Source organism: Telopea speciosissima, chromosome 8, assembly GCF_018873765.1.
Source record: "Telopea speciosissima isolate NSW1024214 ecotype Mountain lineage chromosome 8, Tspe_v1, whole genome shotgun sequence".
In the NCBI taxonomy this organism is placed as follows: Eukaryota; Viridiplantae; Streptophyta; class Magnoliopsida; order Proteales; family Proteaceae; genus Telopea; species Telopea speciosissima.
Genome location: NC_057923.1, coordinates 21,873,296 through 21,901,185, shown reverse-complemented (window position 1 = coordinate 21,901,185; position 27,890 = coordinate 21,873,296). Strand labels below are relative to the sequence as shown.

The 27,890-nt window shown below is 39.1% G+C and overlaps 1 protein-coding gene and 1 pseudogene across 1 annotated transcript; both read right to left on the bottom strand.

The window, feature by feature from the left end:
• Window positions 1–3,229: 3,229 nt before the first annotated feature.
• Window positions 3,230–15,691, bottom strand: LOC122672153 (annotated as a pseudogene).
• A 5,575-nt stretch (window positions 15,692–21,266) lies between these two features.
• Window positions 21,267–26,186, bottom strand: LOC122672152 (la-related protein 1C-like). Its single transcript, XM_043869651.1, has 5 exons — window positions 25,571–26,186; window positions 25,328–25,499; window positions 25,146–25,236; window positions 22,017–22,088; window positions 21,267–21,940 (listed from the first exon to the last, which is right to left on the bottom strand). The coding sequence occupies exons 1-5, from the start codon at window positions 26,184–26,186 to the stop codon at window positions 21,743–21,745; spliced, it is 1,149 nt and encodes a 382-aa protein (XP_043725586.1). The 3' UTR covers window positions 21,267–21,742.
• Window positions 26,187–27,890: the final 1,704 nt, after the last annotated feature.

Genomic DNA, 27,890 nt, shown 5'->3' with positions numbered 1-27,890 from the left:
TCTCCCTCTCCTGGCTTTCCTTTTGGGCTCCTTTGTATTGTTCTTTCTTCTAAATATATTTCGGGTTCTCCCCCCACCCCCCCCCCCCCCCCCCCCCCCCCAAAAAAAAAAAAAAAACCAGCTATCCATTGTAACTTGTTATTCAGGTACAAGTTTTAGAAAGAGATACCAACATTGCTCATGCCAATTTTGCACATACCCAATGTTGCACATTTGTTGCAATTCAGAATTCTGAAATGACTTGTTCTAGTCTCTTTCCAATTTCACGGTTGCTGTAGTGGAACCTCAATAATCTGTTCTTTGGTATGTTTAGTAAGTAGCCAGTGTTTTGTAAATAACATCTATCTGTTGATGGTTTGAATCTACTGCCATAAAGGACTGAACCTGGTTCCCAACCTCAATCCAGCTGTAGCCAGTCTCCTTTACAACACCTTTCTCCTTAACTGAGCGTTCAAGTTTTGCCGTCATTTTCCACCTCCCACTTGCAGCATAGATGTGGGAGAGAACAATGTGAGCTTCTGTATCACAAGGTTCCAAATTCAAGAAGTCTTGATGCAGCTAATTCTGCTAGTTCTCCCTCACCATGTAATTGGCAGGCTCCAAGCAGCGTACGCCACACTGAAAGACTAAGTTGTTTTTTTTTTGTATACCTCTGATAAGCTTAGTCCAAGTGTGGGCTAAGATAGGAGTATTAGTAAATATAGGATAAGTATAGGGGGGAGTGATTGTAGTTGTACCTAAAATAAATATGATACTCCGAATGGCTCAAATTCTTGAGTTCAATTCACTTGGAGGCTGGTGCTGCATGTCACACTGTTTGTGGTAGATGTGTTGATTCACATGAGCACTCTTCCTTTAGATTTTCCCCTTTCCACAGTCTGGTAACCCCAAAAGGAAAACAATAAGAAAAGGGTGTCTCACCCATGCATTGGAAATGTGTTCTGATTCCCCCCTCCTCCTCCCCCTCCCCTTCCCCCTCCCCTCCCAACACGGACTCGGCTCCTTGCCCAGACTGCACGTGCAGTGGTAGACACAGTGAGGCGTGAAGAGACCGCCTTACCCCTACCTGAGACGGACTCTGCTCCTGTGCAGCACCTTGCTCAGACTGCACGTGCAGCGGTAGACACAGCAAGGCGTGAAGAGACCGCCTTACCCCTGCCCAAGCAGGGGTGAGATGATCTTTTCATGCCTCGCTGTGTCCGGCACTGCACGTGCACACACACACACACACAAAGTGAACTTTGATCTCTTCTTCTCCCCTGATGTTTTTAAATGATGAAATTACCCCTCGACTTTTTAACCGTTTGTCATCATCTCTCCCTCTTCTTTATCATTTTTTATTGCTTTTCTTTTGTGTTATATTCAATCCTCCTTTTTTTTAAATTTTCTATTCAACCTCCTCCTTCGAACACGAAAAGGCAACCTCAGCCCACCCCCTTTCCTCCCTCCCCAATTCCCTAATCCACCCTCACCTTGTCCCTACCCCTGCAACCAGAAAATAATGAAAAATCCATGCATTATGATGCGCCAACAAGAAGACATTAATATGTGATATGGGAAGAAGAAATTGTTATTAGTCTCCAAAAGTAAGTGGACTCTATAGTCTATACCAAAACTCTCAATTACAGTACCAAAAAATAGTTAATATCGGAAGCTTCTCAGGTGAAGTTGCAATACTCAACTAAATCACACTCTACTGAGCTTAAAAAAAAACGAGTGCAAGAACATTACAGTAAGGGCAACAATATCAGTTACTCGTCAACCATGCGTTATATACATCACCTATTCTCTTCGTATACAAATTGAAACTACGAGGGAAACTAGAATTGTGTGGGACCATTTAATTATGTTGCACTTCTTCCTTATTCTGAATTCAATGATTTTAATTTTTTTAATATTCTTGTACATGGCTTGTAGACCTTCCTACATCATCCATTATGACAAACAAAGTTGCTCTTAACTCACTACTGAACGAAAATCGACTGACGGATGCAAATTACGTAGAGTAGAAGCGAAAGCTTTTGCTTGTTCTGAGAGCTGAAAAGATTCACTCTTGCTTACATCCCTTGCACCTCCAGTACACACTATTCGTGGTGAGGATTATAGAACCTTGGAAACTTTAAAAAAGTGACGATTTTGCAACTGGTTACATAGTTATTTCTATTGACAATAACCTTAAAAGTTTTGACCCAAGTGGAGTAAAAAAAACACGGAACCTGATCAAGTGTCATGAAGACTTGCCCAAGTTTAAGAAATGACCAGACCACTAGGTCCGAGTCAGTCCAAATTTTTATTGACTCTTGTTTTTGCTTGAGTCATGTGAAATTCAAAAAGTCTCTTTTTTTTATTTTTTATCGGGCCATATACTATTCATACAAAACCTTAGAATTTTTGTTTGTTGTCTTCAATGTTAACTTAAAAAAAAAAAATTTCTATGTCTCAGTTCCTACTCATCACTCGGAGAAGGAGAAGAAGTAAGTTATTAAAAAAATAAGAAAAAATATGACTCACCTTAACCAGATTTCGAAAAATTTAAATTGAGTCAAAAACCTAGTTTTCCAACAATAAACGTTGTTTCTTTGCAACTAAAATATGTTTGAGCAAGAAAATGCTATCTGGTCACATGGCCCCTATGCCAACACGGGGGCCAATGGGAGAGCATTTGGGCAATCAGCACGAGAGGCAAGATTTTCGTCTTTCCATGGGGGCGGACCAGTCATTTCATGCCCCCTGTGTCTAAAGGCACAGGGGTCACGACCAATTAGTCATTTCTCCCAATATGTTTATTTTCACAACCCCAACAAGGATTTGAAAACTAGAAAACAATTCATTTGATGAATTGGCTGGGTTGAGTTCAAGACTTAAAGCTTAGACTATGGTTTAAGTAAATGGAATCGGCAACGAAATCTGCTTCTATCGATTCCAATTTATTCTGAATCAGTCTGAATTGAACGAAATCCAGTATGATTCGGCTGATTCGATTCAACCGACTTCGATCTGCTTAACAGAAAAAGGAAGCCATCTTGCTCATGGTCTAATCTCTATCTTACTAAAACAAAATCAAAAGAAATGTAATTCTTGAATATGAAAGCTATATCTTTAGATTTGCAGACCTAAAAAGCCAAGGACTTCAGGAACCACATCAGTAATTTGAAGTGTATAACTACACGTAAGTCTCTCTTATTTTTCTACTCCCATTAGACAGTCAAAACTCCCCAACAAAAGAAAATCAAACACAAGAGAGGGGGGAGGGGTAACATAAGTCTCTGTACATGGTGTTGTTATCAATCCAAAAAAAGCTTTCGAAGGGCTCCTTCCCCATCTTGTGCTCGTGCATTTTTAAAGGCGTTCTTGGTGCTGCATCACCAAACAATGAAAGGGTTCTGTTCAGATGTCATGAAATATGTATAATGATGATAAGCTATGTAGAAGGAGAGAAGTTTTTTTTTTTTTTTTTTTTTCCAGAATAGAACATTGATGTTACCTAATCCAATTGCCTCTAAACTTTTCATCAATCGAATCCTTTTGCATGAAGAGACGAACATTCTGCATTAAGGTTTTAAATTATTAGACATTGGCTAAAACAAAGTGGTATTTCCAGCTTTTCAAATAAAAATCTATGGGACAATTCACCTTGATAATTTCCTCTGTTTTTTCATATCGCCCATAATTTTGTACATTTCATTGAAAATTTTGGAAAATAATTGTATGGAGATATACATGAAGTGCATGAATATTTTAAGGGAAAATTTCTACAAATATTCTGAAACTTAAGAAGAATGGTTGTATTTGTTGTTGAAGAAATTAATGCAAATTGAAATAAATCAAAATATTCATAATTCAAAAAGCCAATTAAGGACCACAAAATTCAGTTAAATTCCCTTCTAATCCCGTCTTCATTTTCGAAGTATTAGGTAAAAACGAATACATACGGATGGTAAAGCAGGTGAACATCTTCTCTAAAGAACTCAAGAGCTGCTCATAGCTGAAGTATTAACTCCAAGTCTACCTTCTGTAGATATGGCACTCCGTCTACGGCCACCTTTACGTATGCACAGATCTTCAACGCATTCTTCCTAAATGATCTCACAGGTGGCCATCCAATCACCTGAAGGACCAAGTTTTTGTTGGACAAGTGTGTGTCCATCAAACCCGGTTTGGTCCGGTTTAACCCGGTTCACCTTTGTATTGAACATTTATACATTTTAGTTTAATATTGTCACATGCGATACAAACTTTTTGAGCATTATGTGTCCGTAAGTTATACTTAAAATGGTAGTCACGACTAGGGTTTGGGCTGGGCACCCTTATCATATGGTCGTCGCATTGGGTATGCCTAGACATGTGATGTCAGGGTACGAATGTGAGTGCTCACATGTTTGATGTGTGCATTGGCGAAGAATCTACTTTGTCGATTCCCTCATGTATTTGCGCGATGTAGGAAGGGATAGACATGTGTCACCGACACCCCTGCACTGAGGGAACCCTGTCACTGCAAAGTGTGATCGCATTCTTTGGTTCATCAATGACTGAGACTCAAGCGAGTCAAAGCCGATGTTCTGGGAATGCGTGAACACTTTGTGAGTGAAGGAGTTATCCAACACGGTCACCACTGCCCGATTGGGGAACACCAAGATAGAGACTGTATGTGCATGGTCGGATCGAACTGGATCGAGCCGTTTTGGAAATGGTTTTGCAAAATTTATTTTACATAAAATGATACATTATTTATAGTTATTTCAAATAAAGTGTTTTATCGAGTTTTGCGGGACCTGATCGGATGCACAGACGCTCTTATATGGACATGTACTATGGATTGGGGTTTTGCAGTACATGTGTACATGCCCTAGATTCCATAATGATGGTGTTGATTAGTGGGGGGGTTGTATATGATAAATTGTTATCATATAGGGAGTTATTTGGAATTTGCTAATTTAATTGGCTCTTTATTTAATTAATGGATTTGGTGCTAATTGTAATTATCCATTAATAATTAAATAAATAATCTAATTAATACTTTCCCTATTAGATTCTGCTTCTTCACCTGTGTAGCACTTTGAGTTTAAACAGAACTGCCAGACTGAGAGAGAGAGAGAGTCAGACTCTCACTAGAGCTCTATTAAATCTGTCTAGGATTTAATTAAACCCTATTATTATAAATAGGGGACCAAAAATACGCAGAAGAGAAGCTCTCCACGTTTTTGGAGCAGACACTCTCTCTCCTGCATTTTTTGTTTCTCTCTCTCCCTCTTGTGATCTCTCTTCTTCTTCTTGCTTCTCTCACCTGTGTTTGAGAGTTAGGGTTTGTGAAACCCTAGATCTGTGCTGAGGAGTTTGAGGGCATCTGGGATTGGCTTGTAGAACCTTGGTAGCACCATTGGAGGTTCAGATCTGTTTGCTTGGAGCGCTCATTGGAGGAAGAACCACTGTCTATTGGAGAAGCAACACTTGAGGCTCACCAGGTTAGCAGTTCTTTATTAATTCCTTCTGTTCATTGATTATTAATATTTATAGGATGCGAAAGAAACTCGAATCGATTATTTTCCGCTGCGCATTCGAGTATGGGATGGATCCCTCTTGCCATGTGATGGACTAGAGACGAGTTTCTCTGTCCCTATTGTGATAATTAATTTTATGGAATGCAATAGGGAAGGAGAAACCCTAATAGGGATGCACCAGGATTCCCATGGGCGACCATGGGAAACCCTAAAATTAAAATGGGGCACCCATGGGACACCATGGGCTAACCCAGGGCGTGCAAAACCCTAAAGATAAATATCTTTGTCTCCCTAGGGAACCATGGTTTGATCCCTGGACCGTTGTTTAGCCAACAGTGTGGTATCAGAGCCACCTTTCCCACCCATGAATATTAGATAATTAATGGTTAATATGATTATCATGAGTGGGATGCAAGTTGGAACATGGGTGGTTAGGATATGGTTGTTGTAACAACCTTCCCATGTGCACATGGGTAGTTACAAGGTTGTTAGTGTAACAACCTACCCATGTGATGATGGATTTGGTTTGTTTTGTTTATTCCAATTATTGAAGCATGTATCCAATTAGGTTGTGATTACTAATTTTTATTTTAAAATTTTTAATCATGTTCTATATGTGGGGAGCGCACGCCAAGCCTCTGTGCACGCCCTTCCCCATGAACCTACCCTTGTGCGCATCCCCTTGTGGGCTGCTGCTATGGGCGCAAGCTTGCGGGCTGCGGCTGCAGGCTGCTGTCCGTGGAATATGTGGGGGGGGGGGGGGGGGGAGCGCACGCTGCCAAGCCTCTGTGCACGCCCTTCCCCATGAACCTACCCTTGTGCGCATCCCCTTGTGGGCTGCTGCTGGGCAGCAAGCTTGCGGGCTGCGGCTGCGGTGCTGTCCGTGGGCTTTAGCCTATGGGCAGCGGGCTGCGCCTACAGCCCAAGGCCATTGTCCATGGGCCCTGTGCCTATGGGCTGCGCGAGGAGTGCTGCACAGCTGCGCAAGTGGGCTGCATGCACCCCCTTGTTTTCCCTCCGATTTAACAAAAAAAAAAAACAGTTTTTTCAAAACAGAATTTTATTATTTTGTTTTGTTTTTGGAGGATGATGATGGGTGAAGAGATTCCCTCTTTACCCACTTACAATTAAAATGCGATTTTAATTTTATGGGCTTGGATACATGATATCACATGCGATGTGGTGGTTCAATAATTGAAGGAATCCATGTTTTAAATTTTGGTTCACTTGCTTTAATGCCCATGCATGAAATTATATTATGATGTGATTATGGAATGGCATTCTAATAAATGGATGGATTGTTTATGTATGTGATACATGGGGTTATGGGTGGATGTGATGCTTCTCTCTCTTTCTCTCTCTCCCCCTTTCTTTTTTATAAACAAATGTACTCCACCCCATGGGCAACCCAAATGGTGGGTTGGTTTCTCCATGCGGGGTTTCTTTATTATTATGGAAAGGAAAGTGTATAGAATTTTTTTAGGTTTCCATTGTAATTTTAGAGGAGTTAGGACTCCCAGGGCATGTAGATGGTGATCCACATGTGGTGCTCAACGCTTATGGAGATGCAAGTCACCTACTTTGAAGACGTGATCGGGCGGAGGAGATGATCGAGGCGTGACATCCATGGCATGATAAATGCACCCAAAGTTATTAGTTTTATTTTTATTGGGAGGGTTCTTTAATTGCTTCTGATAAAAATGCCGTCATCCCATAATCACTTTTAATTAATGTTGATTAATTATGTTGTTTAAATCTATCCATGTATGTGAGAGTTAATTAATCCCTCTTTATTCACAATACATGTATGATATGGACTAGTCTTAATCGGTAGACATGTCCATGGCCTCCTATTGAAGATAAATGTAGAAAATGTGTGACATGACCCCGCATAAGCCGACAGGACATTGTCAGGACTTCTGTCACGCATTTATCTATATTTACCTCCATCTATATACGTTAGGGTATGGATAGTGAGAGGGCACTGCGACAGTGGGCCATCTTTCATGATTCCATGATTCTAACTAATGCGATAGGTAAGTACATGACTTGGGTGTATGTCAGCCGACAGGATCTGGACATGACACCCAGGTGGCCAAAAATATTGGAAGCCCATGAGGCGGACAGCTTAGTCCACACTACCATGGTGTGTATAATGACTCCCGACAGGGTAAGTTATGCATGCAAGGGTTGTAGGTATCCAATTCATCTTTTGGGTTATGAGGAAAACCCAAATCATGAAAGACCATTGATGTGTGTGTGCTCAATTTATTATTTTTAATGGTCATTAATTAGCATGTGGTTATTTACTTGTGTATGTGTAGATTAATATACGATGGCTGCCGTTAATTCCAACCTGTTAACACTCATTAGCGAATACAAACTTAATGGTACAAACTATGTCGATTGGTACCGGAGCATTAAGTTGCTCTTGACTGCTGAAGGACTGTACACAGTTCTAGATGAACAAGTTCCTCCTCAACCCGACCCGAACGATTTTGAGGCAAATGAAGAGATGCAAGGGTTCCTCATGAGGGATTCCAAGGCATCACTCTATATCCTAGGATCGTTGGAAAAATCAGTTGTAGACTCAGTTAAGGATATACGCACTGCTGGGGTAAAAATGGATAAGCTTGCTAAATTGTTCAACAGGCAGTTGACACACGCACATTCCGATGCGGTGAGTCAAATCCATAACTCCAAGATATCTCAAGGGACTCCGTGATGGATCATGTAATGAAAATGATCAACTGCTTTGAAAACTGGAATCCATGGGGACTGATTTCAGCTGCGATACAAGACGATGTGATCTTAGCGTCACTCACTTCGCCTACGCACCTTTTAGAATGTCCTACAAGATGTCTGAGAAGGAGATGGAGCTCACCGAGCTTGCTAATGCACTGGTAGAGGCTGAAGTGTCCTTGAAAAAGGACAAGGTTGAGGTCAATGCAACTAAGGTAAAGCCTTCTTCAAATGGGAAGAAGAAGAAAAAGGAAAGTAAGGGCAAGACCCTGAAAGCCAAGGGTGGGAAGTCTGGCAATAACGGCAAAGGCAAGTGCTTCTATTGCTAGAAGGAGGGTCACTGGAAAAGAAACTGTCGTGCTTACCTGGCAACTTTGAAAGACAAGAAGCCGGATGAAACAGAGGCTGCTAAAGAAGGTATATGTGATGTTCACGTTCTTTATGAGTCTAATTTGTCTTTTGAACCGACCAATTCTTGGTTGGTGGATAGTGGATCCACTGTTCACATTTGCAATGATTTGCAAGGGTTCAAGGAGACAAGGAACCTGGAAAGAAATGAAGTGCGTCTTCGGATGGGCACTGGAGCTGAGACCATGGCGTTGGCTGTGGGAACTTTTATTTTAAATTTTAGTTTTGCTAGTTTAGTTTTAAAGGATTGCTATTATGTACCCTCTTTCAAGAGGAAGATAATTTCAGTTTCAAAACTTGTTTTGGACGGATATAGTTTTTCCTTTCATTCTAAATTGATTATTCATTTTAATAATTCCTTTGTGGCATCCAGATATATGCAAAGTGGTTTGTATTTTCTAGATTGCCCTATTAGAACGAATGTTGTTTCAAATGTTGATTTGAAACGGAAAGCAGCTCCAGTGAACTCAACATATCTGTGGCATCTAAGATTGAGTCACATTAATGTGGACCGAATCAGTAGATTGGTGAGGGATGGGTCCTTAGAGAGTCTGAGGGTGGAACCATTCCCCACCTGTGAGTCATGCCTTCAGGGCAAAATGACCAAGAAATCCTTTAGCAATAGAGGTGCTAGAGCCACAGATCTATTGGAGTTGATACACACTGACGTGTGTGGACCCATAAACATACAAGCAAGATATGGGTATGAGTACTTTATCACATTCACCGATGATTACTCTAGATATAGTTACATATACTTGATGCGTAGGAAATCGAAAGCCTTTGATAAATTCAAAGAATTCCAAGCCGAGGTCGAGAGACAGCTCGATAAACGCATCAAGTCCTTACGATCAGATCGTGGAGGGGAGTATCTATCGGATGAATTTAAAGAACATCTCATATCCCAAGGGATAGTTAGTCAACTAACTAATCCAGGCACACCACAACAAAATGGTGTATCCGAACGACGCAATCGGACCCTATTGGATATGGTCAGGATGATTCTCACTTATAGTGAACTGCCTCTTTCTTTCTGGGGGTACGCTTTAGAGACGACGATATATATCTTGAATAGGGTTCCATCTAAGTCTGTAGCCAAGACACCCTTTGAGTTGTGGAAAGGGCGAAAGCCCAGTATTCAACACCTTAGGGTATGGGGTTGCATAGCACATGTGCGAAAGCAACAGACAGACAAGTTAGAATCCAGGACTTCGAGATGCTATTTCTTAGGCTACCCTAAAGGCACGATAGGCTATTATTTCTATGACCCAGTTGACCAAAAGGTCATTGTAAGTAAACATGTCACATTTTTGGAGGAAGAAATGATGACCCAGAGGTCCGAACCAGTAATCATAAAAGAGCTATCAGATGGCTCATAAATGTCACTTCCAGAAGTGAGACCAACTGACATACCCGCTCAAATACCAACACCTGAGGAACCTCGACGCAGTGGGAGGACTATTAGACCACCCACCAGGCTAACTCTTCTAACCGAAGAGGAAACAGTGGAAGAGTTCCACATGGTATCGGTTGAATCGGATGATGATCCGATGACATACTCTGAGGCTCTAAAGGATGTTGATGCCACTAGGTGGCTGAAAGCAATGCGCTCTAAAATCGATTCGATGCATTCCAATAAGGTCTGGACTCTAGTAGATCCACCACTTGGCGTCAAGCCGATTGGATGTAAATGGATCTTCAAGAGGAAGAAGGGCGCAGATGGAAAGGTCGAGAGATTCAAAGCGAGACTGGTGGCAAAGGGTTATACCCAGAAAGAGGGTATAGACTATGAGGAAACCTTTTCAACAGTAGCGATGATGAAATCCATCAAGATTTTATTGGCTATCGTAGCACACTTTGATTATGAGATCCGGCAGATGGATGTGCAAACTGCATTTCTAAATGGGTTCCTTCAAGAGGAAATCTACATGGAACAGCCAGAGGGGTTCTCTTCCTTGGAGGAAGAAAGAAAGGTGTGAAAATTGCAGAGGTCCATTTATGGGCTGAAGCAGGCTTCCAGGAGCTGGAACATCAGGTTTGATCAATCAATCAAATCATTTGGTTTTGATCAAAACATGGATGAACCATGCGTTTACAAGAAGATCAGTGGGAGGGCAGTATGTTTTCTTATTTTATACGTAGATGACATATTATTGATTGGTAATGATGTAGGATTCCTTTCATTAGTAAAACAGTGGTTATCCACAATGTTTTCGATGAAAGACCTTGGTAAAGCTAGCTATATCCTTGGGATCAAACTCATAAGAGATCGCTAGAAAAGGATGCTAGGCTTGTCACAGGCTACCTATATAGACAAAGTCCTGGCCAGATTTAGTATGGAGAACTCCAAGAGGGGAAGTGTTCCCTTCAGACATGGAGTCAGTCTTTCCAGATCTCAAGGTCCTCAGTCTCCGACGGACATTGAAGAGATGAAGAGGATTCCCTATGCCTCAGCAGTAGGAAGTCTAATGTACGCTATGTTGCGTACGAGGTCAGACGTTTGCTATACAGTAGGTATTGTGAGTCGTTACGAGTCTAATGAGTGGAGGTGTCATTGTATAGAGGAGTGCAAAATAGAAATCTACAGCCGATCCCTATTTTTATGAACACCTTGCATCATGTGATGCGGCTAATAAGGTGTTTGGGTTAGGAAGTTCCTAACATTTTTGGAGTAGTTCCTGATCTTGTCAAGGGCCCCATTCCCCTGTTATGTGACAACAGAGGGGCCATTGCACAAGCTAAGGAGCCTAGGGCTCATCAGGGGAACAAGCACGTGCATCGGAAGTATCACCTCATCAGAGAGATTATCCAGCAGGGTGACGTGAGTATCTCCAAAGTGGACACAACTGAAAATGTGTCTGATGCCATGACAAAGGGTTTGTCACCAGGTGTGTTTGAGAAACACATGGAGGGCATGGGTTTAAAATGTATGGGGAATTGGCTTTGATGTACAAGTGGGAGATTGTTGGACAAGTGTGTGTCCATCAAACCCGGTTCGGTCCGGTTCAACCCGGTTCACCTTTGTATTGAACATTTATACATTTTAGTTTAATATTGTCACATGCGATATAAACTTTTTAAGCATTATGTGTCCGTAAGTTATACTTAAAATGGTAGTCACGACTAGGGTTTGGGCTGGGCACCCTTATCATATGGTCGTCACATTGGGTATGCCTAGACATGTGATGTCAGGGTACGAATGCGAGTGCTCACATGTTTGATGTGTGCATTGGCGAAGAATCTACTTTGTCGATTCCCTCATGTATTCGCCGCGATGTAGGAAGGGATAGACATGTGTCACGACACCTGTACCTGAGGGAACCCCTCACTGCAAAGTGTGATCGCATTCTTTGGTTCATCAATGACCGAGACTCAAGCGAGTCAAAGCCGATGTTCTGGGAATGCGTGAACATTTTGTGAGTGAAGGAGTTATCCAACACGGTCACCACTGCCCGATTGGGGAACACCAAGATAGAGACTGTCTGTGCATGGTCGGATCAGAATTTGGATCCAGTACCGTTTTGGAAATGGTTTTGCAAAATTTATTTTACATAAAATGATACATTATTTATAGTTATTTCAAATAAAGTGTTTTATCGAGTTTTGCGGGACCTGATCGGATGCACAGACGCTCTTATATGGACATGTACTATGGATTGGGGTTTGGCAATACATGTGTACATGCCCTAGATTCCATAATGATGGTGTTGATTAGTGGGGGGGTTGTATATGATAAATTGTTATCATATAGGGAGTTATTTGGAATTTGCTAATTTAATTGGCTCTTTATTTAATTAATGGATTTGGTGCTAATTGTAATTATCCATTAATAATTAATAATCTAATTAATACTTTCCCTATTAGATTCTGCTTCTTCACCTGTGTAGCACTTTGAGTTTAAACAGAACTGCCAGACTGAGAGAGAGAGAGTCAGACTCTCACTAGGGCTCTATTAAATCTGTCTAGGATTTAATTAAACCCTATTATTATAAATAGGGGACCAAAAATACACAGAAGAGAAGCTCTCCACGTTTTTGGAGCAGACACTCTCTCTCCTGCAGTTTTGGTTTCTCTCTCTCCCTCTTGTGATCTCTCTTCTTCTTCTTGCTTCTCTCACCTGTGTTTGAGAGTTAGGGTTTGTGAAACCCTAGATCTCATCTTGAGGAGTTTGAGGGCATCTAGGATTGGCGTGTAGAACCTTGGTAGCACCATTGGAGGTTCAAATCTGTTTGCTTGGAGCGCTCATTGGAGGAAGAACCACTGTCTATTGGAGGAGCAACACTTGAGGCTTACCAGGTTAGCAGTTCTTTATTAATTCCTTCTGTTCATTGATTATTAATATTTATGGGATGCGAAAGAAACTCGAATCGATTATTTTCAGTTGCGCATTCGAGTATGGGATGGATCCCTCTTGCCATGTGATGGACTAGAGACGAGTTTCTCCGTCCCTATTGTGATAATTAATTTTATGGAATGCAATAGGGAAGGAGAAACCCTAATAGGGATGCACCAGGGTTCCCATGGGCGACCATGGGAAACTCTAAAATTAAAATGGGGCACCCATGGGACACCATGGGCTAACCCAGGGCGTGCAAAACCCTAAAGATAAATATCTTGGTCTCCCTAGGGAACCATGGTTTGATCCCTGGACCGTTGTTTAGCCAACAGTTTTTGTATCACAAGGCTCCAATTCAAGAAGTCTTGATGCAGCTAATTCTGCTACTTCTCCCTGGTCATGTAAAAAAGATGGCACCCCCTTGAGAGAGGGAAGCCAATCTCGCACATGCACTGAAAATGGAGGCAAGTGTGAATTGGTTTGGCTATTGTTCCCCTTCTCTCATCATAATAACAAACATGCATTCTAAGAGACTCTTCTTCTTGACCTTCCAGTTGAGCATGACCAGATACCAATGCAGTCCATTATACAATATTTAGCCCTGGCATATATTTGAAAACCAGCCTTGATTCCTGAAGCTTACCCCATCTGGCATACAAGGTTATCAGAGCATCCCCCCCCCCAAAAGAAAGACTCGAGAGAATGGCAGTCTTGATAGTGTACCCATGAAGCTGTTGACCAGGGCTGATGCGTCTCTTTAGGTAGTGGTTGGAGGACGATAGACTTGAGAGTGCATGTGTTTGAAATGAAAGAGAAATTATACAGAGCCCAGTTGAGTAATGACTGTTATCTGCAAGTTGAGATGGAAGTAATCACATACCACTAAAGCATTGAATTCACTTATGGTGGCAGTATCCTCCAAGAGATCCTGACATACATCCAAGAAGTAAAAAGAAGTGATGTCAGAACACAGTAGAAACCAAGTTTGATCATATATTCCTTTTCCACTTTGTTGGCCATGCATCAGAAATATTTCAAACTACAACAATTAATAGTGAAAAACAAGTGTTGGAGAAAAATTCTGTGGGGGACACAGGGACCATGCCCAGACACAGTGGGGGGAAGAAATGATTACCCCGCTCCGTTCCCATGAAAGGCGGAAATCCTGCCCCCGAGATGTCAGTGCGTGCGCTCTCATTGGCTGCCGTGCACGTGGCCCTTGTGCTCCCCCACAGAGAATGCTACCCCCTAAATGTTATAACATTGTTCTTCTCTGACAACTATTTTTGACTACATTTCTTAGCCTTTTCTTAACCCAGTATATTAAATTGATCTTTTTCAGTATAAACTAACGTATAACCTGTTTTTGGGTAGGTTTATGCACTAGATCTGGCCACCCACAAAAGTACAATAGCCTGATGTAGATCGTCAGTCTGAAACTAAATCAACCAAATCAGCATCAGTATAGCCTTCAATTCTCAAATTGTTGTGCTTGGCATATAGAAGACCTTTTCCTGGGCAGGACTTTGAGTACCTGAGGATCCGGTGTGTAGCATCTAAGTGCCCACGTATTATTGGCCAGAATGTGGCAAAATTTCATACCAGCGGGATTTTGTGCAAAAGCACTGTTACTGGTGTCAAAGTTTCAGTTCCACACTTTCATGAAACAATGTGTGCATGCTCATTAGTATAGGAATTGCCAATCCATAAATGGTTTCTTCAGAATATTAACGGTAAAATTAGAAACTTATACATGTACCATTTGTAACAAAGTAGCACATTTTGAGGAGGAGATTTATGCACAACTACAACTGGCTTACCCCTATCTTCCAGAAAAGCATCATTGTTTTCAAAACTACAAGTGGGCAAAGGAGGGATTTAATTAGTATAATGTATTTACTTGTTATACATTGAAAGCCCATAAGAGCACCAATTCTTTAGTGATGAATCAGTTGGAAAGAAAACATAAGATAAAATAAACTAAAGTGGAACATCAGTATCCTGAGAAATTAAAGAAGCCAGTGGCTGGGACAGTCTAGAATCATATGTATTTACATTTTACGACACACTAGTCCTTCAGCAATTTGAAAACCCAATATCCTCTGCGCAGCTGCTGATTTATTTTCCAAATGAAGATAATTGATTTGGAAAGTTTTTTTTTTTTTTTTTTTTTTGGGGGGGGGGGGCCAAGTTAAGTCAGTAGTTTGAGTGAGTGAGTACCTTCTCTTTCATTAGAGCTTGTTATTCAGTTATCATTGAGTGGTGAACCAATAGATTTTATATGAGATTTCAGCTTTTCTTGTACTACACGAGATAGTTAATTATGAGTTTTCAACTCTTTCATCTTTCTTTCCTTCCTAAAAGACTTGTGACTTATTTAAGATTCAAATGGTTTGTATTAAAGATTGATAGAATCACAAATATTTAAAAAGCCATGTTCTTAAAGAGAAGTAAATCTCCTTTTGATACAATACAAAAGGACGTCTGTGTTCATGGAAAGTATTTTTAGACACCCCTTCTTATGTTCATTTAATGAATAAAGTCATTTCATGAACACATAGCAAACACTAGGAGGAAGGTATCAAACCAAAATTGACTTACACCAAATAAAGTTCTCATTCCCAACATTGATTTCATCACTCGAGGCTTCTCCTATATCAGCCTCCACAGCTGCTTCAACGTCAGTCTGCTCTACATCACCACACATTTTTTGCATAATTTAATCAAATGTGCTATTATGTCCTCAATTTTTATCTAAGTATTACTAAAATTAAAGCGAAATCAGAAACACCTGCTTTAATTACCAACCACTGTCTACATAATGCAGTGCAAAATCCAGTCCCTCCTACACACCTTGTTCCCTCACAAAATATATGCCATGTCGCGATGGAAATGTTAAATTAAGATATATGCAATACAAATCAAATAACAAAATATTGAGAAGGAATACTTTTGCCCTAATATATATACAATGTGTTTGGTATGCACAGATCAGTAATGTTTAAATTAAAGTATAATGTATTACTATGTCCACGCATCAATATCTCCAACTTGTCAATTATTTCAATTAAAAATATTTTAGGTAATTTACATATAGGACCCCTGAGGTTTAATGAAAGTATGATTTTATCCCCCCGTTTTGAAAAATTCTGCGTACCCCCCTGAGGTTTACAAACATTAACAAATAAACCCATTTCATCAATTCATGACTAACAGTGTTAAAATCAAAGGATAAAATTACAAAAATACCCCTTCAAGAAAAGAAAAAAAAAAAAACCTGCAACTCATCTTCCCCAAATCGATTGGGGAAGATGAGTTGCAGGTATCCTTATGTCTTGGATGTGCTAGTGGAGTTTTGTCCCTTCATCTTTGTCAGATCAAGATTGTAGAAGTAAGAACCCCTGAACTCCAGAACAGCAACCAAGAGAAGAAGCTTCTTCGTGTGAACATGAAAGAGTTAAACCAGTAGATCTGTGCATAAATCAAGAAAAAGCCTCAACTTTATAGAATTTTCAGCAAAGAATAAACAAAAACAGATCATCAACATCAAAGAACCTGAAAATTTAGAGTGTGTGTGTGTTATAATAATCAAAAGAGTAAGCAGATCCCAATACCATATTTTGCTAAATAAGAGAATCAACTGAAAAACTGAGGAAAGACAAAATTAAGCATTGAGACATCATCATGAGAACCCAAAGTAATATGGTGGGATCTTTAGATACGAATCGAAACCCTCAAAGAGAGAATCAAATTGCAGAGATTAAGACTCATCGGTTTCGTCGTCTAAGATTTATGGAAGTTATGGTCGGTATCAAAGACACAGAATTCGTCGCCATCAAAGATGAGTTGGGTAGAAGAAGCTCTAAGAAGGGTTTCTCCCAAACTGCGTCGATTTGTTCAAGCGGGAAAAAAAATGGACAAAAGAAAATTAATTCAGAGGAGAAATCAATGGCTTAAGTATGATCATTTCTCTGCTGAGATTGCAGGTTTTTTATTTTCCTTTTTGGAAACAATGGCTTAAGCGACTGTTGGGATCTTCAAGTTAATAGAAACAGACAACCCTCATCTTTCCCAATTTCCCAAAACTTGAAACCCTAAACCCCTTTCCTATTATTCGAAATGGCAAACCTCCGATTAGAATCATGAACCTTCTTCAACAACATTTGCACTAGCACAAGCTGCCAAAACAGCAAGGAAGGTCTGTCCATCAGGCCGTTCAAGAATGCAATCAGTGGGTGGTGGTGGTGGCTGCGGCAATGGTGGGTGGTGGTGGTGTAAAAGAAGAAGAAGAAGAAGAGGATACAAGCTTATCATGCCTGAATATTGTTAGGAATGGGTTCCCATGAAATCGGTGCAGATTTCCATAGTGTTCCCAACAAGGATACCTGCAACTCATTTTCCCCAATTGATTTGGGGAAGATGAGTTGCAGATTTTATTTTATTTTTTTTCTTGAAGGGGTATTTTTGTAACTTTATTCTTTGATTTTAACACGATTAGACGAATTAGTCATGAAGTGACGGAATAGATCTATTTGTTAAAGTTTGTAAACCTCATGGGGTACGCAGAATTTTCTAAAACTGGGAGGTCAAATCATACTTTAATTAAACCTCAGGGGTGGTATGTAAAAATTACCCAAATATTTTTTAATAGAAAAAATTATGCAATTATAATAAAATTGAACGCTACTTACATTACCAAAAAATTATTGCAGTATCTAAAAAACCCCATATTCAGATCCCCTTCCTTTCCCAACAATGTCCGGCATTGAACGCCTGTCTGTTACATAGACATTCAAGCTGTGTACGACAGATATTGAGAGAATAGGAAAGCATACATCATCTTGTCCTCATATTAATATGACAAGAGTGAAGGATACTGCGGTGAAGGAAAACTTTCTCCTACACCGTTAATAGAAGATTGGGGTTTCTATCAAACCACGATTTCAGACTCTTTTCACACCCTTGTCACGATTCACCGCTAACAGCACAAGTAGACATTCAACATGCAAGATGAAAGAGAGATTTATGAAACCAAAATTTCAGATACCTGTGGACATTCCTCACTGTCTGCTGCAGGTCAGAAACCAAAATTCCAGATCCATGACAATCTCGTCACCACTCTCTGTTTCTCTCCCCTCCGTGCTCTCTCTATCTGTCTCCCTCCGTCTTCCTCTCCCCTCACGATCATACTCTCTCACTTCGATCACCGAACTCAGCATCTGTTCTTCAATACACTCTGCAACTCCCTTCTTCCACCAAGAACAAATAATGGCGGGAAGATTTTATTGTTTCGATTCCCATATAGTACCATCATTGTTAAGGCGCCTAGGCATTCAGGCGCCTTGGTCTCCCCAGTTGGTGTCACCTTGAATTTGGACGCTCTCCAACGCCTTGGATCGCCAAGTCACCGTGACAATTATGCTATAGACATACTGTATTTTAGAGTCCATTGTATTTCATAATCTTTTGCAATAATATGAGATATCCATATGTAGACATAATATACATCACTGTATCACAATGGTGGGACATGTGCTTAATTGCAATGGTCAAGATTTAATGATTCTAATCCACGGCCTACTAATAAAATGGTTGAATTGATGCTCCATTGACCATGGGTGGAGGGAAACTCGGTCCAATCCTCCTATTAGGAAGTGATTAATAAAATTCTTTGTCCAATGGATGAGAAAGCCATTCCCTGTCCAAGTAGAATTGATTGGTACTCAAAAACTTTGTGATAAGTATCTGTATTTCATATTTTGATCCAGCTTAAATAAAAAGATTTTTCCATGTAACTGAATAAGAGCTTTAACATTGGTTAAAATTTCTCTAATTCTGTTAAAAATTTAGACTGCTAAGAATATGATTTGAGGAAATTCTGATTACAGCCCTTTCATACTTGATTTTTAGGGTTCAAATTGATTCCAGTCGATTCCGTTTACTTGAACCAGAACTAAGAATGCAAAAGAGTCCTCCTATATATACATGGGAGACAACTTAGGCCTTAATTATTACAAGGGCGACAATTCTCTGTTTGTCTCTCTCCTCTGCACAATGAGAAGACACAATGCAGTAGGTGCCAGCACACCCTCCGCTCTCGGACAGAGAACATTGTCCCTTATTACTATTTTCAAAATTTTCTAATTGAGTCAATTAGATAAACTTCTGAACAAATTACCTAATTTTTTTTATGAAATAAAAAGAATAGAATTAGTACTAATTGTCCAAAACTTCTCCTACCTAGCCTTCCTAGCTAGAGTACGATCCAAACTTACATATTATTCAAGAAAATAAAGCCGTCTCTATGCAAACATAGCTACATCAGGACACAGGACCTCTCTCTCTCTCTCTCATCATATCACACCTTTCTATCCACCCTATTCTTTACTTCAAACCTTGTTTTCTCTGTGCATTGTACAAAATCAAATGAAATAAGCTAAAGGTGTCAAATCATTGGCCATATCGTTAAGATTAACCGAAACCGACCAAAAAACCCGAGACCAAACCAAATCGATCCTTATTGGATTGGTTTTGGACTGGGGTATGATGGGATTGGTTGAAAATTGGATCGCACCGGACTGACCGATAACAAATTGAAAACCAAACCAAATGAGCAAACCGCTATCAACCTGTTATCATAAATCAAAACCAACACGAAACCAAACTATACTAAAATTGAAACCAAGCCGAAACCAAAAAGTCCTTATTGGTTTGGTTTCGATTTCCCTAAAAGCAACATTGAAACCAAAACAACCTGACGGAACCGACCGATTGACACCCATCAATAAACTCATCTAGTTGAGAAACTACATGCTGTACTTGATATCAAACCCAAATTGACTGAACAAATGAGGACAACACTAACTTCAAGTACTTCAATGGTGGAAAAAAATATCTTGGTTATTATATTGAAACCTAAGGGTGAAAAGGTAGTCTATATACACACCAATTAGAACTCCTAGTGTCATCTGAAACTCTGACAGGTGTCATCCTCGCATTGGGGGTCGACCACGTCACCATCACCACGTAAAGTTGTGAACTCTTTTTTGAGCGGACCTCATAAATAAGATGACTACTATCACTCCTTTTGCATTAGAACTTACTGGAAAAAGGCCTACGGGTAGGTGTGGTCTGATCAAAGCAATTCTCATATGGCCCTATTATGTAAGTAAGCTATCAATAGAAATGAAGGATAAGGTTTAAAAAAAATATAAACTCAGTTTATACAATTATTGAAGCTAAAGTCGAATCTGCTGTCAAATACCTTATACTGTAAAGTGAGTGACTCCAATAATTCCCTCTTTGATTCATTTTTGGTTGTATAATTAATGATTGCAGAATGATGTTTGAGGCGGATTTGGTTCAACCTAATTTGGTTTGCTTTGGTTTTGGTTCTTTTCAAAGGCGCCACCCCAAACACATCAGTAGAGCACATAGTATAGGTTTTAAAAAGCCAGATTGGACTTACAGCCCCGACTGAATTGAACCAGAACCAGAAATCTTGACTGGTCTATTCCTAGCAAAACTGGATTAGATTGAATCCGATGAAAAAACCAAGCCCGTTGAACCATACCCTGTTCCCTGGATTGAACAATGCAGTATGGTGCCAAAATTCTAGGCAACATGTAAATAAGAATGTGGATGATGAGCTCTGAAGATAGATGACTGGCAAGAATAGAACTAGAAATAAATATATTCGGATGAACTCTAGTGGTTATGACTCTGGCACCAACTTTAATTCCATGGAATGACAAAACAGCATTTAAATAACTACACCAATTATAGAAGGGATCAGGGGCTTAGTTGAGTTGTATTCATAGTTATCAAGGCGTCGCCATGGTCTAGGCTCCTTGAACGCCTTGGGCCCCATGGCGGGCGCCTTGCCGCCATGGCGGTGTCGCCTTGATTTTTGACGCTTTAAAACACCATGGTCGCCTTGATAACTATGGTTGTATTAACTAAGAGAGGGCTTTACTTGCTCACCAGTCAATCATCCTCAAGAAATGACTACTATAATTGCTGTGCAAGCTCATTCAGAATATCAAGCACATGGAAGATTACTTAAGAATCCCTACAAACTATAGTATATGTGCCAAAGATTGTTGTCAAGTTAACCTCAAACTAAGTCATAAAAAGCATGCAAATATAAACAAACCCAAGTTCCAATAATCCATTTTTATATTCACTTACAAAAGGAAGTATTTAATTAAAAAAACAAAAAAGTAAGTTAGGGCATTAGTAGAAATAGAAAGGCTAGGACTTTACAATAATCCATTTTCCAGTGGTCTGCACATTCTTGACCATACTAATAAAAGAATCCCGGATTAGAATGAGCCTTCCTCTTCATATGGCCAGATAGATACACTCAAAATTGGTTCCAATATCATTTGTAACATAAGATGGGGCTCCAAACCAGGCTAGCCCAAAGAAGAGTTATAAATGAAGGGTCATTGAACACATACTTCTGTACACAGCTATGGACATCAACAACAACTGCCTTCTCTGTAGGTTAAAAGGATTGGGGCTTTCACTTGGAACCTCTACCATCCATATGTAACCTCTTCGCACATACAGAATGAAATCTTTCAGTACTGGGCTGAACATGCTAATGTGCTTAGAACAGCTCCAGGTTTCAGAAGTCAGTTTGTTTTCTCCTTTTCCTTTTTTCTTTTTCCTCCTATTTAAATTTCCATCTTTTTTTTTTTTAACTCATCTCATTCTTTCTTTCTTTCGTTTTTTCAATCAACCACCGTGGTCACTAACTTGCACCAGATCCCTTCATTTGTGCATGGAGACAGTTCGAATCATCAGCTATGAGTGCATCAGCTCCAGCTTTTTCTCTCAGATGAATGTTTTGAATGCCTGTTGAAATGTCAGTGACAAAGCTAGATCGAGCATCCGTGAAGCGATTTTGTACCCAGTTCATCCAGTCTCCATATTTACGCATCTTATTACCCTGTAATAACAGTCATCATAAGTAAATCCATTCATTTCAAAACATACCAGGTATTAAACAGTAAATAAAGACTTACTTGTACTTCTACAACAGCAGAGGGCTGCAATGCTCTCAATATCAGGTTGATATCACTTGTCATGGCTTTAACCTATGCAATAGAGAAAGATAGGAAAAATAGTATCAATAAAAAAAAAACATTTTAAAATGGAAAAATAAAATGGGCAAAAAGAACAATATTAATGATGAAATATATATATATATACAAGAAAAAAAGGACATTTTAAAAGGGAAGGTAAAAAAACCAGCAACCACTGCAAAAGGGGGGGGGGGGGGATAAGCAATTATAGTTTTGATTTATCATATTTTTTGTTATTTTAAATGCAAAAGCCTATAATTAAATTACATGTCAACAAGGTTCATTTGGTTTTATCCTTGTGCAAGTATCTGAGATTTAAAAGGATCTTCCCTATCCACTTGCTGAAAACCCCACAGACTTCTTCTGGAAAGAACACAAAATACATATGGGAGAAGAAATAGCTTAAATGCTCCGGTAACAAAGAAGACATAATGATAGAAGGCAGCTAAAAACATCAGGTGAGACAAAAGTTGTGTGCTTCTCCCCAAATCAATGAGAAGTGCAACTATAGACATTTAGGGAAGTAGGAAATTCTGTATTCAAATATTTACCTCCAGATGATATTGACACACACAGAATGATCAACTAATTTTAATGTCAGCTCCTATGTCAATACTATAACTTAAATACAATAGCCTAGGCGAACAAGCTACCCTTAAATTAAAATAATTTTAGTTCATAACATGCACCTAGAAGAAAAATTGCAGTGAAGGTTGCGCTTCACTGAGCGATGGAAGCTGTGTATTACATCTGTTTTCAAGGAAATTAGAGTAGGCATCAAATATTTTACCACATTCATGCATACGTGCAGCAATATTACAAGAGAAACAAAAATAAAAAATCGATAGCAAACCTGAACAAGAAATGCAGTCAGAGATATTTATATATCCTCACAGAAAACTCCACTTTGGAACTATACACATGTCCAGGTCAAACAAGGTGCCTGAACTTTGGACTTTGGCAGCAATCTAACATACCAGTAGCTGTATATTCAAGTGGTTTCCAGAAATTATATATAATATGATGTTAGTTAAGATTTATCATACTTAAAAGGACAGAAGGGTTAAATATATCAGAAGATTTATTTGTCATTTGACCTAAACTTTCCCATTAAAATTAAATATTTTAGATTTAGCCTGACAGGCTAATATAAACTTCAGTGTCTATCATGTCCATTGTTGTATTGATATCAAAGGCAAGAAAATAAGTACATGTGGGATGTGACTGTTATTTGTTTTAACACAAGGACATGTTTGGGGGTACTGAATATTCCCTAATTAAAAAAAATAAAAAAGAGGAAAGACAGACAAGCTGTGAAAAAAAAAACCCGGAAAATTTGTTCTTGGAAAATGTAGCAGAAAAGTTACAGTATCAATGCAAAATATTCAGACCATAAAAAATGAGAAATAAGCTAGTGTGGCTAGCATATAAACCCAGACTATGTCAAATAGGGAAAATATGATTCCCACTCTCTGACAAGTTGGTTCAACCAGTTTGGCAAAAACATGGGCTACCTAACAAGGATCAGAGGTAATAATAGTCAAAGACCTAATATTTCAACTTTTATGTTAATGTTCATGAATGACAAATCAAAAAAATTCTATGGTTGATGGAATGAATCATGAAAGCTGGAAAGATTCTTCAGATCTAGTCACAACAAAAAGATCTTGAAGAAGATTATGTGGGATTACACAATCAAAAAGGAAGAAAGAAAAAGCAATTCAAGAGCAATACAGAAGGGTGATTAGATTCTTTCCTGAAAATATATTTTCTTTTTCAATTCAGATGGAATGCTGCAAGTATATCAAATTAAATTTCTTAGTAGCTCTAATAAATACAATTTTCTCATATTACTGGAAAATAATCTATAATAGCCATCTAACCAACTCGGGAGGAGGACATTAACGTATCTCTCTGTCTACCTTTTCCAAGGTTCATAAAGCTAAAAATGTTTGACAAATATATCTAATACGGGATGTATAATACATAAAAAAAATAAAAAAATAAAGATTGCCCACATATATTTGAAATAACCCACAAAATGTGCTTCAGGTATGGCTAATAGAAGTCACATGCAAGGGATGTAGAGGAGATATATGAAGATTCTCGGACTCAGCTGCGATTGATCCTATATAGTCTTCATTGTTGGTCATCTAGAAAATGGTTCCTCTCTATCCTATTTTAGTGAGACAAAAGCCTCTCAAACTCTAGCCCTCGTAGTCCATTAAATGATTTACTATCAACATCAGTGTTGTAGTTTGTTAATTGCTTTCTTACATATAAAAAAAAAAAAGAGGAGAGGAAGAAGCAGAAGAAAACCCAATATCTTCTTCTCTAAATCAGAGTGAATAGATATGTAGAAAACAGACCCCTGTTTCAAATCAAATGAAAGATGTAGGATGTTAACCAAATCAAAACCCAGAAATAACTCAATACATTGACATAATATCCCACAACATAAAATAGGCAACGAAATACCACTCTTGGCCAGATCATGAACCACATCATTCCCAAACGTTGGTCCAAGGGAATGAGATGTGCTCATCAGAGAAGCCAAAGCCCAAAACTCTATGAGATAAAGAATCTTCCAGCTCTTAAGGAGGGTAGCTCATAAATTGATTAAAAAGTTTAGTAGTTAAACTCAATACATGAATATATTAAGTTTTGTTTTGGTGCAAGGGTTTACATCATCTTTCCTTTAAAGAGAGAAGAGGATGAAGAGTCCTCCTAAAACAGTATCTAATAAAAGAAAAAATATTGAACATGTTTCTTTTTTAACTTTATAGTCATGTTGGTTGACTAAAACAGACGGTTGCCTCCTTACAATCAGGTGCCTAACCAGTAAACCTCAAACAGATTTTCCTTCCACAACCAATATTACCTAATGTCCTAACGAATAAAACTGATCTTTTTCAGCCACAACTTCGAGTGTTCTGGAATTGACATACCACACGTTCTATGGTGTTTTTTTTTTGGGGAAGGGATTTTGTGAGCTTCAGGAATTCATAAAAATGACCTCATAAACTACATTATAGCACAAGAAAACAGATATCAGAGTAGAGCAATCACCTTTCTAAATCCTGCAATAAGACGAACAGGAACCCAGCCTTCATCATCCATCAAACTCTTCAGGTAACCATCCTTAACCAAGTTCTCATTGCTACATTATCAACCAAAAAAGTTAAATTCTCGGAAAACAATAATCGGTATGTGTATACAAATAGATCAAAGTCTTGAAATTTTTTAAGTACCTGAAGTAATACTCAATTTGACGGAGTATTCTGTCGTGCAGTGCTTCTGAGTTTGGCAAAATAGGCTGATTGTATGTTAGTGCTCCACTCATTGCGTCCATATAAGATGGCGGGGACTGTACTGGAGACAGCACTGGAGGCAGAGGAGGACAATACGATGGATTTGATGCCTCTGTAAAGTGCATAGTTAGACTAATCACAGGAAAACATTCCCGTAAAAGAATAGAAGAACAAGAAACTCACCTGAAAAGTATGCATTGCCGTAATACCCAAAGGGGAGCATATAGCCTGGAATCGGAACTGGAGTAGGAGGTGGATGATTTACATAAATATTTACGTATGGAGGATTAACCATTGGAGTATTTACATTATTATTGACGTATGGAGAATTAACCATTGGAGTGTTTACATTAATATTAACGTATGGAGGGTTAACCATTGTAGTCGAATGAGTAAATGCGTATGGGAGCGGTGGCGGCCCAAGAAATCCAAATCCATTAACAAATCCATGGTGGTTATGCCGTTGCGAATTCACCATTCTAGCATTGGCATTGTAATTGAACCCAGCATTCCAATGGCGGAATCCACGTTGCTGATTTGTCAACCCATCTCTTTTTCCTCCCTTTGAATTGAAACTATTACCCCTTTGATTCGGACCCAATCGCCTAGAAAGGTACTGCTGATGATGATGATTTTGGTTATACTGACTCTTAATCGGCCTAAGCCCCATTGAGGATGGAGTAGAAGAAGAAGAAGAAGATGAGGACATCGATATAGTATGCTCCAATTTAGGAGCAGAGACTGAAACCGTAGAATCAATAGTAGAAGAAGAATACTGATGGTCGTTTGCTCCAGCCATCTCCTTAGGAAGAGAATTACAAGTTTCAATTTCAACCATGGAAGTTGTCGAGATCACCTGCCCAAAAAAAAATTCCCAAAATCTATTTAGCAGTTGTCATTGATATGAACGAAACCAACAGAAAACCTAAAAGACCGTCCAAGATATGAAAGAGATTGAGAGAGAACAACAAAAACCAAAGAAAATAAAGACCTCAGGTGAGGAAACTCTATGAGAAGAGAGAGGGGGCCAGTACGAAGCATCCATGACAGAATCCATTATGAATGCAGCTTGACTGTTCTGTTTCTTCCAAGGGTTGCTTGTGATCGGAGAACAAGTGTTGGAATCGTTGCAGGGCTGGTTAGCCATGGGATGAGCTTCTGAATGTATTCAAATACAACTCTGTGGGGACCAAAACGAAGCTTTCAGTACCAGTAAAGAAAAGAAAAAAACCACTTTAAGCTTAATCTGTTGACGTCGTTTTCGCATACGATGAAACGAGGAAATTACAGAACCAATATATCTTTGGAATTTGGATATTCTGGGTTCCAGAGAAATATATATATATATCTCTGTCACTTTGATTTCCGAGTCTTTCCGCAACTACTAAGAATTTTAGTTCCCCATTCCCACAAGAATTAGGATTAGACCGTGTTTCTCCATGAGTTTTCCTTCCTCGAAAGGGAATTCCTCTTCCTGGTTACATTCGTACTTGACGGGTGTTTGGGAATATAATTGGAATTTCGGACATCCAACCAGGGATTTTGTAATCGGTAAGTCCGTATCCACTATCCGATATGGTATCGGTCTGAACCGATATTGATATATACTGATCCGAATCGGTCACTATCATGGTTTTTAGATTTGAGATCGGCCTGGATTGATCAATATGGGCTCAGATCGGCTTAATAATGACTGATTGGTTCGTATCAGCCCAATCATTTTGGAACAATGTGTTTTTTTTAACTGATCCAACTCCTGATACGGGATACCGATCGATTCCTTCAATTCCTCGTTCCATGCCTCTAAGACATTGGGAGAGTAACAATAATCATCAGATTCAAGGTGGTAACCTTTCACCATAGGTAAGGGTGTCAAAATTAAATCGAAGGGAAACTATTCTCTGCACCCGGGGCATAGATTGTGCCCAACACATGGGGGTGGGCGAAATGACCATCCCACCCCCATGAATGACTGAAATTGTTTATCGAAATTGAAATCAAATTGTTTAAACCTAACTAGTAAATCATTTGGCAAATAGGTTGATTTTGGTTTTTAAAATGGTATTGTCTATTAAACGGCTTGGTCTGATTTTGAACCGTTGAACTGAAAGTTGAAAACTATGTAAAAACTATTAAACCAAATATTAATCAAAACGTTGAACAGTTTATGAACCTATTACCTTGGGGCCTATCTATAGGAAAAAAAAAAAAACAAAACAAAAGAAAGTCTTTGAACCTATTACCTCTTCCTTCGATGTTCGTTTCATCTCTTCAGTTTCCCTAGAGTCATAAAATTGAGATCGAAGCCGTTTATGAACCTATTACCTCAAACCAATAACAAAATCGTGACAAAAACCATTTAATACCGTAAACCTAAACCATTTTAAATCAGGAAACTAATGCCGTTTGATAAATGATTTGGTTTCACAACTTGAATACAATTTCAATTTCTACCTACTACACTATTTATCAAAACCACACCATTTAATACCCCTAACCATAG